Raw genomic sequence first — 13,546 nt, 5'->3', positions numbered from 1 at the left:
AGCCGGATCACCTCTAGTCTCACTCTAGAGCTTGTTAGTCCCTGCTAATGATGCCTAAGGATCAAACTGAGCCTCTAATAAATAAAGTAAATCTATTAAAAACTGCATCTGTGTGATCCCAGACGGTGCCTAAAAACAACATGCATCCATGCTTATGAGGAAAGGAAGAACCTGTTCTATGCTCGGTCTATGGCATCACCTTCCTACATACATCATCAGCAGCAGAAAACCCTGACACTTTCTCTGTGCTGCTATCATGAAACATTGCATTGAAGCCTTACCTTAACATTGATCTTGCTGCACATACTATGACCCAATACATGCCCAGTACATGGTTAATTCTGGTATGTCTCTCCTTAAAAAGAGGATTTAGGTATCAAAACTAAACAGTGGCTAATACTACATACATATGGGCATTTTAGAGAACGGGAATGAGTGAAAAATGCATACAATCAGATTCATGTTCTACTAGAAGTGAAAACGAGTAGGGTGACTTACCTTATAGTAGTAGTTGAGGAATCCTTTCCCACTAGGAAATTGTGTGTGCCCTCCTTAATTTGCTGAGCCCAGGTTGGATGGAGCCATACTACTTGTGAGAAATGACCAGCATAAACCACAGGCAAAATCCAATTCTCAATACTTAATTCACTGCAAAACAAAAGAAACAAGTGTCTCAAACTGTCCTAGGTTTGGAGGAATCTCTGAATGAAGAGAGGGTACAAACAAAATGTCTGCTGCACAACATATCTGCCTTTAAAGGCCTTCTTAAAATCACTATCTAAATGGAATGCCGATCATCTAATTTCATGAATAACACAGGAGAATCCTTTGCCTCTGTAGGCAAGTTGCCTTAAACACAAACACAAAAGACTGTTTCTTCACACATACAATGCATTCTACTCAACTCTGCCCATTTCAGAATTTCAAACCAGTATGCCACTGTTATTTCAAGTTACAATACAGTACTGCAGGGTACAGTTATTTCAAGTGCACATAATTTCTGTGCACTTGAGAAACTTGTTCCTGAGCAGAGCGTTTGCCACTGGTTAATTATGGTTAGGTTTGCATTTCCATAGGAAAAGCAGGTTTTTTTGGTTGCCTTATAACTTCGGTACCATTTGTGAATGTTCACAAAACGTTTGAAAAACAAAATCTCACCCACTTCAGCTCCTTCCTGGAAACCATAGGGGGGATCTGTCATGTGGTGTCGGTGAAGAATTGTGTGTGTGTGGGGGGTGGGGGAGTAACCAAAACATGTATTCCCTTTGCAATGGTCGACAGGAAAATTAGACTCAGCAACAGCCAAAACGGCTAAATGGAATTATACCAAATTTGCCAGAAAGCTAGATCTTGGCCCAGAAAGCATGCTTTTTGTGATTTGTTGTAAATCTATTCAATAGATTTTGAGAAATTAAGGCTCCAAAAATTTGCATATTTGCATATTTCGGGCCACAGAGGATCCACAGTGATGACAGATGTTAAGATAAGATAAGAGTGGCTGCTACTACATCAACACAGATGTGACTGCAGCCACTTTAGGACTCTGGGACTGATACCCCAGTCCAGGACTTAGGAAGAAAAAAGATATAAGGGGGCAGGGTAGGGATACCATGCTTCCCAATTGTTTTGTAACATTTATAGGAAAATGGTCCATGCCTGGAGGAATGTGGGATTACATTTTATTGGGGAGGATGGCCCATGGCCCAGAGGCTCTGGGGACCCATCGCCACATTTAACTAAAAGGGAAGGGGGAATGCAGCCCCCTTCCCAAGCCTTGAAAGGCCCGGGGATCCCATCCCCCAAGGTCAGCTCAATGTATGTGTCCCATGAAGCTCACCTCCCTGGGGCACTGCTTCCTTGCCCGCAAGAGAAGAGCGTGGGAAGGGATGACATGTATGCTTCCACCCAGCAGCAGCTGGACCACATATTGTTTCCCTGCTTGCATTTGCGGGGTTGGGAAAAAAAAGATTGCTCCCATCAGGCAAAGGCAGAAAAGAAAACTCCATAGAGGTGCACCCTGATGGGTGCATGTAGAAGGGCTGCAGGGGGAGGCCCTTGGTTGTGTCTTGTGGGTGCTTGTAGCGAAATATGTGTTATTGACCACTGACTTTGTGTTGCACCACTTTGCACCTGGATTAGCTGTCTAGTGTTCACCAGTTGCAGACTACATTCTGTATTCAGTTTAGCTGCCTATTGACTTTATCGTAGTATTAGACACTGCCATGTTAAATCTTCTCATACTTTTCCACAGTGTAAACTGTGCATTCTGTCTTGTTTTCGTGCTTTTTCTCACAGCAGGGAATGGCCTTGTTTTGACACTTTGGAATTGTGGCCAAACCCCGTGTTATTTTCAAAGCATACCTAAACTAGCCAGCACGTTTGAATTGCAAAATGAGGGTTTCTTTTTCCAGAAAGCTCCTTTTGGTTCTTTAATATATAAAAAAAAACAGTGAGAGAATGAGTGACCTCAGTCAGGATTTTAGACGTCGAATGCCTGATATCTGTCCTGTGAGGGTGGAGATCTCTTTCTCTCAGTCAAACGGGATGATCGTCTTGCTGGCATGAGAAAGATGAAGAGCTTTGCAGTCCCTACGGTGATGATTTTTTACTTCATTATTTGCTTTGCAGTATAATATAAATACATATATTTGCAGTGTACATTGCAGTGAAGAATAATTTTGGTATGTTTTGCTTTCATTGCTGTCACTATTTTTAAATGTGTGCTTTCAACATGCTAATCTCCTTTTAGGAACCTTGTGGTGAAATAATAATAAATGTCTTCTTTAAACTGAGAAGTGCATTCCAGAGATTTTTGTCAGCTCGGTCATTAGTGAAAGCAAAATATTTAGGCGTAGATCGGACAGTCTAAAAAGAGAGGTTGGAGGTTGAGAGTGCGCGATTTAAAAGTGTAAATATATTTTTATTCAGAGAGTTAAAGGAAGCACCGCAAACCATGTTTGAAAAATGCATGTGAAATTAAAATGCCTTATGATGTCTTGGCAAATGTGTTTTCTTGTTTATCAGGAGTGTCTACATTTTGGGATGGGTACTTGGATAAAACAAACTTATTAAATGTGTTTTCATGTTTAGAAAAGGTGTTTTTTTTAACCGAATGATATCGCTTTTGTTCTTGACGGGAGGGTTTGGATACTTTTGTGTACTTATAGAAAAATGCATGAGAGATGTAAACAGTTAGAATATGAAAATAAGAAATTAAAAGAGCAAGCTAGTGTTGGAAAATGGCTCCCTGTTGCAGTTATCCCCACTTTTTGCCTGATATTGATGCTGACTTGACTGAGAAGTGTGCTGGGACCCTGCTAACCAGGCCCCAGCACCAGTGTTCTTTCACAAAAAATGTACCATTGTTTCCACAATTGGCACACCCCTGGCACACAGGTAAGTCCCATGTAAAAGGTACCAGTGGTACCAAGGGCCCTGTGACCAGGGAAGGTCCCTAAGGGCTGCAGCATGTGTTGTGCCACTGTAAGGGACCCCTCAACTAACACTTGCACTCTGCCATTGCAGATTGTGTGTGTTGGTTGGGAGAAAAAGGCAAAGTCTACATGGCATCCCCCACAGGATCCCATGCACACAAAATACTGCCTGTGGCACAGGTAAGTCACCCCTCTAGCAGGCCTTACAGCTCTAAGGCAGGGTGCACTATACCACAAGTGGGGACATAGCTGCATGAGCAATATGACCCTACAGTGGCTAAGTCTATTCTTAGACATTGTAAGTACAGTGTGGACATATTAAGAATATGGTCTGGGAGTTAGTCAAAACAAACTCCACAGCTCCATAATGGCTACACTGAGCCTTTGGGCTCTCTGAGGCCAGAAACAAAGCCTGCATTGGGTGGAGGTGCTTAACACCTCCCCCCTGCAGGAACTGTAACACCTAGCAGTGAGCCTCAAAGGCCCATGCTTCGTGTTACAATGCCCAAGGGCACTCCAGCTAGTGGAGATGCCCGCCCTAGGGACAGAACCCCCACTTTTGGCGGCAAGTCCAGAGGAGATAATGAGAAAAACAAGAAGGAGTCACCTACCAGCCAGGACAGCCCCTAAGGTGCCATGAGCTGAGGTTACCCCTGTCTTTAGAAATCCTCCATTTTGGTTTTGGAGGATTCCCCCAACAGGAATAGGGGTGTGCCTCCCTCCCCTCGGGGAGGAGGCACAAGGAGGGTGTAGCCACCCTCAAGGAAAGTAGCCATTGGCTACTGCCCCCCCTGACCTAAACACACCCCTAAATTTAGTATTTAGAGGCGACTCTGAACCCAGAAAATCAGATTCCTGAAACCTGAAGAAAGAAGAAGGACTGCTGACCTAAAAGACACGCAGAGACGACGGAGACACCAACTGACTTGGCCCGAGCCCTACCGGCTTGTCTCCAGACTCAAAGAACCTGCACAGCGACGCATCTGACGGGGACCAGCGACCTCTGAGGACTCAGAGGCCTGCCCTGAACCTTAAGGACCAAGAAACTCCTGGGAGCAGCAGCACTGTTCAGAACCTGCAACAACTTTGCAACAAAGAAGCAACTTTTAAAGAGACTCTCTCTTCCCACCGGAAGCGAGAGACTTCACACTCTGCACCCGACGCCCCCAGCTCGAGTTTAGGAGAACCAACACTGCAGAGAGGACTCCCAGGCGACTCCAATAACGTGGACACCCTGAGTCGACCTCCCTGGACCCCCACAGCAACGCCTGCATTAAGGATCCAGAGGCTCCCCCTGACTGGTATCAAAGGAACCCGATGCCTGGACCAAGTACTGCACCTGCAGCCCCCAGGACCGAGAGGAACCACCGACCAGCGCAGGAGTGACCAGCAGGCGGGCCTCATCCTAGCCCGGTCGGTGGCTGGCCAGAGAAGCCCCCTGTGCCCTGCCTGCATCGCCTAAGTGACCCCGGGTCCCTCCATTGCTTTCAATAGCAAACCCGACACCTACTTTGCCTACTGCACCTGGCCGCCCCTGTGCAGCTGAGGGTATTTTGTCGGCTTGAGTGTATCCCCCACCAGTGCTCTACAAAACCCCCCTGGTCTGCTCCCCGAGGACACAGGCACTTACCTGTAAGCAGACTAGGACCGAAGCACCACTGTTCTTCATAGGCGCCTATGTGTTTTGGGCCCTCCTTTGACCTCTGCACCTGGCCGGCCCTGTGTTGCTGGTGCTGTGGCTTTGGGATTGCCTTGAACCCCCAATGGTGGGCTACCTATGCCCAGGAGACTGACTGTGTAAGTGCTTTACTTACCTGAGAAACCTAACCAAACATACCTCCCCAAGGAACTGTTGATTTTTGCACTGTCCACTTTTAAAATAGCTTATTGCCATTTTAAACAAAACTGTGTGTACTACTGTTTTAAATCAAAGTTCTATACTTACCTGTGTGAAGTACCTTGCATTTTATGTACTTACCTCAAATCTTGAATCTTGTGGTTCTAAAATAAATTAAGAAAATATATTTTTCTATATAAAAACTATTGGCCTGGAGTTAAGTATTTGAGTGTGTGTTCCTCATTTATTGCCTCTGTGTGTACAACAAATGCTTAACACTACCCTCTGATAAGCCTACTGCTCGACCACACTACCATAAAATAGAACATTAGTATTACCTAATTTTGCCACCATCAACCTCTAAGGGAAACCCTTAGACTCAGTGCACACTATCTCTCACTTTGAGATAGTATATACAGAGCCAACTTCCTACACTGGTGGATCAGCAGTGGGGTCTAACACTTTGCATTTGCTGGACTACTCAGCCAATATCTGATCACATGACAAAATTCCAAAAATTGTCATTAGAAACTGATTTTTGAAATGTTGACTATTTTTCTACATTTTTAAAAGTCCTGCTAGGGCCTTGTATAAGTCCCTGTTAGACTTTCTTTTAGAGTTTAAAAGTTTGTAAAAGTTTGGATTTAAGTTCTAGAAGTAGTTTTTAGATTCTAAAAAACTAATCCCAACTTTTAGAGTGATAATGTCTAGCACAGATGAGATGGTGGTGGAACTCACCTCACCCCTTACCTGCATCTAGGGATGTCAGAGTTAAGGACTCTCTGTAAGCTAAAAAGTATAAAGACTGGGTCCAACCCTACCAAGGTAAAGCTCCAGGAGCTCTTGGCAGAGTTGACAAGGGACCACCTCTCTGAGTTGGAGGATACTCCTTCAGATGGGGAAATTAGTGAACAGGAGGAAGAACTCACCCCTCCTGTCCTAATTAGGGAGAACAAGGTTCCCCAAATCCTGACTCCACAAATCATAGTCAGAGAGCCTGGTTCTTCGACAGGGGAGACCAGTGCCTCTGGAAGCATTGAGGACAGCCTCAATGAAGAGGACCTCCTGTTAGCCAGGATGGCCAAGAGATTGGCTTTGGAGAAGCAGCTCCTAGCCACAGAAAGGGAAAGAAAAGAGATGGGTTTAAGTCCCATCAATGGTGACAGCAACTTAAATAGGGTCAGAGAGAATGCTGACATCTTAAAAATCCCCAAAGGGATTGTAACTAAATATGAAGATGGTGATGACATCACCAAGTGGTCCACACCTTTTGAGAGGGCGTGTGCAACCAGAAAAGTAAGCAGATGTCACTAGGGAGCTCTCCTTTGGGAAATGTTCACTGGAAACTGTAGGTATAGACTCCTCACACTCTCTGGTAAAGATGTGGAATCCTATGACCTCATGAAGGCTACCCTGATTGAGGGCTTTGGATTCTCAACTGAGGAGTACAGAATTAGGTTCAGGGGGGCTCAGAAAACCTTGAGCCAGACCTGGGTTGATTTTGTAGACTACTCAGTGAAAACACTGGATGGTTGGGTAACTGGAAATTAAGTGCATGACTATGTTGGGCTTTATAATTTGTTTGTGAAAGAATACATTTTAAGTAACTTCTTCAATGAAAAGCTGCATCAATACCTGGTAGACCTAGGTCCAATTTCTCCCCAAGAATTGGGAAAGAAGGAAGACCACTGGGTCAAGACTAGGGTAACCAAAATGTCCGCTGTGGGTGACCAAAAGAAAGGGGTTACAAAGCCTTCCCAGAAGAAAGTAGGTGACACTAGAAATAAAGAAAGAGAGTCCTCTGTAGGCCCCCAAAAACCAGACCAGGTGGGTGGGCCCCAAGACACAACCCAAAACAAAAGTGGGTACCAGGGTAAGAACTAGGATGCCACTAAGGCATGGTGCCAAAACTGTAGACAGACAGCGCACTACACCAAGGACACTTCTTGTCCCAAGAACAAACCCCCTAGCAAAATCCCTGGGGTGACCAGTGTAGCCACTGGGGATGACTCCTTAGATGAGGAGGTCTTCAAAGACTTCAACTGGTAAAAAGGCCCAACAGGTGAGCTGGAGATTCCAGAGGGAAGTAGACACTTCCACCACCTACTGGTGAATGGAATCACAGTCACTGCCCTGACAGACACTTGTGCCAGTCACATGCATGACAGGCTGGTGTTCTCAAACCAGTACATGACAGGTGAGACCGCCAGAGTAGGAGTGAGCCCTGACAAGGTCACTGACAGGCCTGTGGCTTTTGTGCCCCTAGAAGTGGGTGGGACTTTTAGCTGGAAAAAGGTGATAGTCAGTACAGACCTCCCCCTTGATTATCTCCTTGGAAATGACTACCCAGAGGTTAGTCAGAGCCCAAGAGAGGAATCGCTCCAGTGCCAGTCCTCTCCCACGGATTCTGGAGGTGCTGTCCCTGCAGTAACTGCAAGTAGGCCCCAGAAGAAAAAGAAAAGAAAACAGTGCAGGAATGGTGGACAACCTTTAGCCAAGGTTCCAGCAAGCCAAGGAGATTCTGCTCCAGACTCCAAAAGTGGCACTGGTAAAGACCAACCTGGCCCACAAGAAGTCCTAGCTAGTCAGGCAACTGTTAAGCCTTAGTGGGTGGCTCCTCGACTAACAGAAGAAAGAGTGGAAGAAGGGTGTTTACTACATGATGTAGTAACCTCCCACTCTAACACAGCAGACAAGCACCCTGAACCCAAAGAAGCCTGTAATTTAGCCCCTTCCTTTGTAGGTGAAGATCTAAAGGTGTGGTTCTGGGCACTGACAGATGTCAGCGGCCTCTGCTGGGTGTTAGCCTTTATGGCTGCACTGTCCTTGGCATGGTGGTCTGACCCCATGCCAAATAGCAAGTTAGGCCCCCTGACCCTGTTGGTCTATGGGGAACCTCTTTGGGTAAGATAGGGGTGACCCTGGCTAAGATATGTTTAGCAGAGGTGAATATCTCTAATCCCAAAAATAGAGAGAATGGGCGAAGACATTAAAAACACAGACAACCGGCAATTTAGACTAGGTCCTATCACTGTGGAAGTGGGTCAGTTTCCCAGAGTGAATGACCTGAAGAGGAGGATGTAAGGCAGAGTAGGCCCTGCAACAAACCAGCCTGTTTGCCCTACTCTTCCTCGCCTGGCAGACTAGGAAAACTTTCACAGCTTTGGCTGAGTATCCTGGCCTGTGGGCTAGGGGGAGCTTGTGAGGGAAAATGGCTCCCTGTTGCAGTTACCCCCCACTGTTTGCCTGATATTGATGCTGACTTGACTGAGAAGTGTGCTGGGACCCTGCTAACCAGGCCCCAGCACCAGTGTTCTTTCACTCACTAAAAATGTACCATTGTTTCCACAATTGGCTCACCCCTGGCACACAGGTAAGTCCCTTGTAAAAGGTACCAGTGGTACCAAGGGCTCTATGACCAGGGAAGGTCCCTAAGGGCTGCAGCATGTGTTGTACCACCCTAAGGGACCCCTCACCTAACACATGCACACTGCCATTGCAGATTGTGTGTGTTGGTGGGGAGAAAAAGGCAAAGTCGACATGGCATCCCCCTCAGGATCCCATGCACACAAAATACTGGCTGTGGCATAGGTAAGTCACCCCTCTAGCAGGCCTTACAGCCATAAGCAGGGTGTACTATATCACAGGTGCGGGCATAGCTGCATGAGCAATATGCCCCTAAAGTGTCTAAGTCTATTGTTAGACACTAAGTACAGTGTGGCCATATTAGGTATAGAGTCTGGGAGTTTGTCAAACACGAACTCCACAGCTCCATAATGGCTGCATTGAATACTGGGAAGCTTGGTATCAGACTTCTCAGAATAATAAACCCACACTGATGCCAGTGCTAGATTTATTTAAAAATGCACACAGAGGGCATCCTAAAAGATGCCCTCTGTATTTTACCCAATCCTTCAGTGCAGGACTGACTAGTCTGTGCCAGCCTGCCACTGAGATGAGTTCCTGACCCCCTGGGGTGAGAGCCTTTGTGCTCTCTGAGGCCAGAAACAAAGCCTGCACTGGGTGGAGGTGCTTAACACCTCCCCCTGCAGGAACTGTAACACCTAGCAGTGAGCCTCAAAGGCTCAGGCTTCGTGTTACAATTCCCCAGGGCACTCCAGCTAGTGGAGAGGCCCGCCCCCTGGACACAGCCCCCACATTTGGAGGCAAGTCCAGAGGAGATAATGAGAAAAACAAGGAAGAGTCACCTACCAGTCAGGACAGCCCCTAAGGGCCCCTGAGCTGAGGTGACCCCTGCCTTTAGAAATCCTCCATCTTTGTTTTGGAGGATTCCCCCAATAGGAATAGGGATCTGCCCCCCTCCCCTAAACACCCCCCTAAATTGAGTATTTAGGGGCGACCCTGAACCCAGGAAATCAGATTCCTGCAACCTGAGGAAAGAAGAAGGACTGCTGACCTGAAAGCCCCACAGAGACGACGGAGACACCAACTGACTTGGCCCCAGCCCTACAGGCCTCTCTCCAGACTCAAAGAACCTGCACAGCAACGCATCCGACGGGGACCAGTGACCTCTGAAGACTTAGAGGACTGCCCTGAACCTAAAGGACCAAGAAACTCCTGAGAACAGCGTCACTGTTCAGAACCTGCAACAACTTTGCAACAAAGAAGCAGCTTTGAGACGTCACACTCTGCACCCGACGCCCCTGGCTCGAGTTCAGGAGAACCAACACTGCAGAGAGGACTCCCAGGCGACTCCAACGACGTGGACACCCTGAGTCGACCTCCCTGCACCCCCACAGCGACGCCTGCATAGAGGATCCAGAGGCTCCCCCTGACCGCGGCTGCCTGTTAACAAAGGAACCATACGCCTGGACCAAGCACTGCACCCGCAGCCCCCAGGACTGAGAGAAACCACCAGTGCAGGAGTGACCAGCAGGCGACCCTCATCCTAGCACAGTCGGTGGCTGGCCCGAGAAGCCCCCCTGTACCTGCCTGCATCGCAAAGTGACCCCCGGGTCCCTCCATTGCTTTCAATAGCAAACCCAACACCTACTTTGCCTACGGCACCCGGCCGCTCCTGTGCTGCGGAGGGTGTGTTTTGTGGGCTTGTGTGTGTCCCCCCCAGTGCTCTACAAACCCCCCTTGGTCTGCTCCCCGAGGACGCACGTACTTACCTGTAAGCAGACTACGACCGGAGCACACCTGTTCTTCATAGGCGCCTATGTGTTTTGGGCCCTCTTTTGACCTCTGCACCTGACCGTCCCTGTGTTGCTGGTGCTATGGCTTTGGGGTTGCCTTGAACCCCCAGCGGTGGGCTGCCTATGCCCAGGAGACTGACTCTGCAAGTGCTTTACTTACCTGAGAAACCTAACCAAACATACCTCCCCAAGGAACTGTTGATTTTTGCACTGTTCACTTTTAAAATAGCCTATTGACATTTTAACCAAAACTGTGTGTACTACTGTTTTAAATCAAAGTTCTATACGTACCTGTGTGAAGTACCTTGCACTTTATGTACTTACCTCAAATCTTGAAACTTGTGGTTCTAAAATAAATTAAGAAAATATATTTTTCTATATAAAAACTATTGGCCTGGAGTTAAGTCTTTGAGTGTGTGTTCCTCATTTATTGCCTGTGTGTGTACAACAAATGCTTAACACTACCCTCTGATAAGCCTACTGCTCGACCACACTACCACAAAATAGAGCATTAGTATTTTCTAACTTTGCCACTATCAACCTGTAAGAGGAACCCTTGGACTCTGTACACACTATCTCTCACTTTGATATACTATATACAGAGCCAACTTCCTACAGCTAGCCAGAACAAGTTATTACAAGAGAAAGCTGAAATCTACCAAGTTGTTACAGGGGAATCTAACTTTACATATTCCAGTAATGAGTAGGTTAAACAAGATGGGGGCCAGTGTGGACTGTATGAGCAGAACGTAGTTCATGTGCAGAGTAGCCCACATTTGTGGCAGGAGTTGAAATGCATTCTTTAAAAGATTACACCCAGCAAGAAGTTGACAATGTAACCGGTATATTCATACAACTTGTACAATGTGTACAATTAATTCAGACAAGACACAGGTACTGTTGCAAAATGTGCAGTTTCTAGGTATTCAGTGGAATCCAGAACATTGAGAGATGTTGTTACAGGTAAAACAAAAGATTTTGGAGTTTGCTTCTCTTTGCACTAAGCACGAGAAACAGGGTTTCATGGGATTGTTTGATTCTTGGCAACAGCATGACCCTCATCTGAGTAAAATCTTAACCCTTTGGTACAAAGTAACCAGGAATAAACATGAGTTTGAATGGGGGGAAGAGCAGCTGTATGCTTTTGATTTGGCAAATTAAATAATTCAACAGACTTTAGACTTGTGGACAGTGCAAGAGGGAGACATTGAGTTACATGTAACTGTTCAGGGACAAAATGCAAATTGGAATATGTGGCAGAAACAGGGGAGGATGCCCCTAAGAATTTAGACTAGAAAACGACCTGACTTTGGGGAGCGCTATACTCCTTTTAAAAAACAGCTTTTGCTCTGATATTGGGCTCTAGTGGATACTGGGCAAATAACACTAGGTTATAATGTAATTCTGAGACCTGAAATACCAATCATGTAGTGGGGGATGAGTTCACCTAAATCTCACCGTATAGGACATGCACAAGAGGCTAGCATCATACACTGGAAATGGTACATACAAGACATGGCTCGAGTAGGACCAGCAGGCACTCAGCCCTACATGAACAGGTGTCACAAGCCCCTGTACAGGATGAGGAGAGGGTACAGGAGGTACCACAGGTAAAAGAGTCACCAGTGAAATGGAGTGCACCATTTGAATCCTTGTCCCCTGAGGACATGAAGCATGTTTGGTTTACTAATGGTTCATTCAAATTTGTTGGTACCAAAAGACATTGGAAAGCAGTGTCATACAATCCAGTTAATGAAAAATTGTTGACCACCACAGGAGAAGGAAAAAGTAGCCAATAATCAGAGTTGTACGCTGTGTATCAAGCTGTAAAGCAAGAGCTGCTTGGGACTTGTCATTTTTATATTGATTCTTGGTTCACTACTAATGGATTAGCCATTTGGCGTCCCACATGGCATGCACATAACTGGTTCATTCACTCAAAGGAGGTGTGTTGTGGCAGGAAATTTGGGAAATGTTAGAACAGAGTAAAGTCATAGATGCTCATTGTCCCATTGGCTCACTAGAACGCTGGCTCAATTCCCTTGCAGACAACAAAGACAACATTTCAGAGGCAGAAGTGTCAACCCAGAATTCTGAATTGGTGGGGATGTCTAAGTGGGCGCACCAGAAATGTGAACACCTGGGAGAAAAAGCCACTTACAGCTGGGTAGAGATTGGAGGGATGCACATTCCCCTAGATTTGATAAAAAAACATAATTTTGCAATGCCCTATTCATCAGCACACACAACAGGGAACTGTCCCACAAGCAGTCAAAGATCAACTGGGGAGAGGAAAGTTACCAGGACAGATAGAAATCAAAGCTATTCTGTTAAATAGTGGAAAGGCTGATTTATTCATACAGATTGGAGACAGAATCGTCAAACTTGTCATAAGTGCAGTGTATGGAGGATTGGTGAGGAAGGGGACTGCCCCAGCCCTTCTGACAGTGCAAGGGAAGGGAAGCGCAGCAGATAAAAACCTCAGTGCTATGGTGTGGGTTAAATCCCCAAATGGCCCTCCAGAACCTGCAGAAATTATAGTAAAGGGCCCCAATAACGTCCTGCTGATTATAAAACAAGGAAAGGAAACATTGGAGCACATTTCAGATGACAAATCTTTTTGGCAAGAAAAATCATACTGGTTTCTTTTACAGATCTTACTACGACTTGCCACTGACCATGAGTGTGCTGTGTGGTCTCCCTTTGGGCGTTTGCCTGTGGGGTCGGGGAGGGACCGCACCCCCAACTTGAACCTGATTGATCACCATTGTGCAACACTCCTGCTGCTTTTAAAGTACAAAACCCATTGATCCATTTAGCGCTAATTGTGCTTCATAGATCAAAGTTCTGCATGGAAACAATGCAGAGTACCATGGATGTTCTGCCAACCTCTGATTACATTTTTCCTCAAACTAACCCATGGCTTGTGATCATCTGATGATTGCTGTTTGTCTCATTAAGCATGTTTAAATTGCCAGTTGGCTGACTATTCTCGTATGGGGACACTTATATTCCAGCAAACCTTACAGGTGGACCGTGTACCTTTACATGATTAGGACTCATGAAGTTTCCATCTAATTCTACACCAACGTGCTATCCTAGAGACACAATTCAAT

General features: G+C 46.1%; 1 protein-coding gene across 2 annotated transcripts in view; it reads right to left on the bottom strand.

The window, feature by feature from the left end:
- The window catches only part of C2_1H5orf22 (chromosome 2_1 C5orf22 homolog), a 366,167-nt gene that overhangs the window by 191,654 nt on the left and 160,967 nt on the right, over nucleotides 1-13,546 (bottom strand). For both annotated transcript variants that reach the window (XM_069218592.1, XM_069218601.1), the window contains exon 4: nucleotides 499-648. In XM_069218592.1, coding sequence (XP_069074693.1) covers nucleotides 499-648 — 150 coding nt within the window. The remainder of the gene's footprint in view (nucleotides 1-498; nucleotides 649-13,546) is intronic.

The sequence above is a fragment of the Pleurodeles waltl genome, chromosome 2_1 (assembly GCF_031143425.1).
Source record: "Pleurodeles waltl isolate 20211129_DDA chromosome 2_1, aPleWal1.hap1.20221129, whole genome shotgun sequence".
Taxonomy (NCBI): Eukaryota; Metazoa; Chordata; class Amphibia; order Caudata; family Salamandridae; genus Pleurodeles; species Pleurodeles waltl.
The sequence above is the reverse complement of the archived record's forward strand: the minus strand, read 5'-3'. Positions and strand labels throughout refer to the sequence as shown.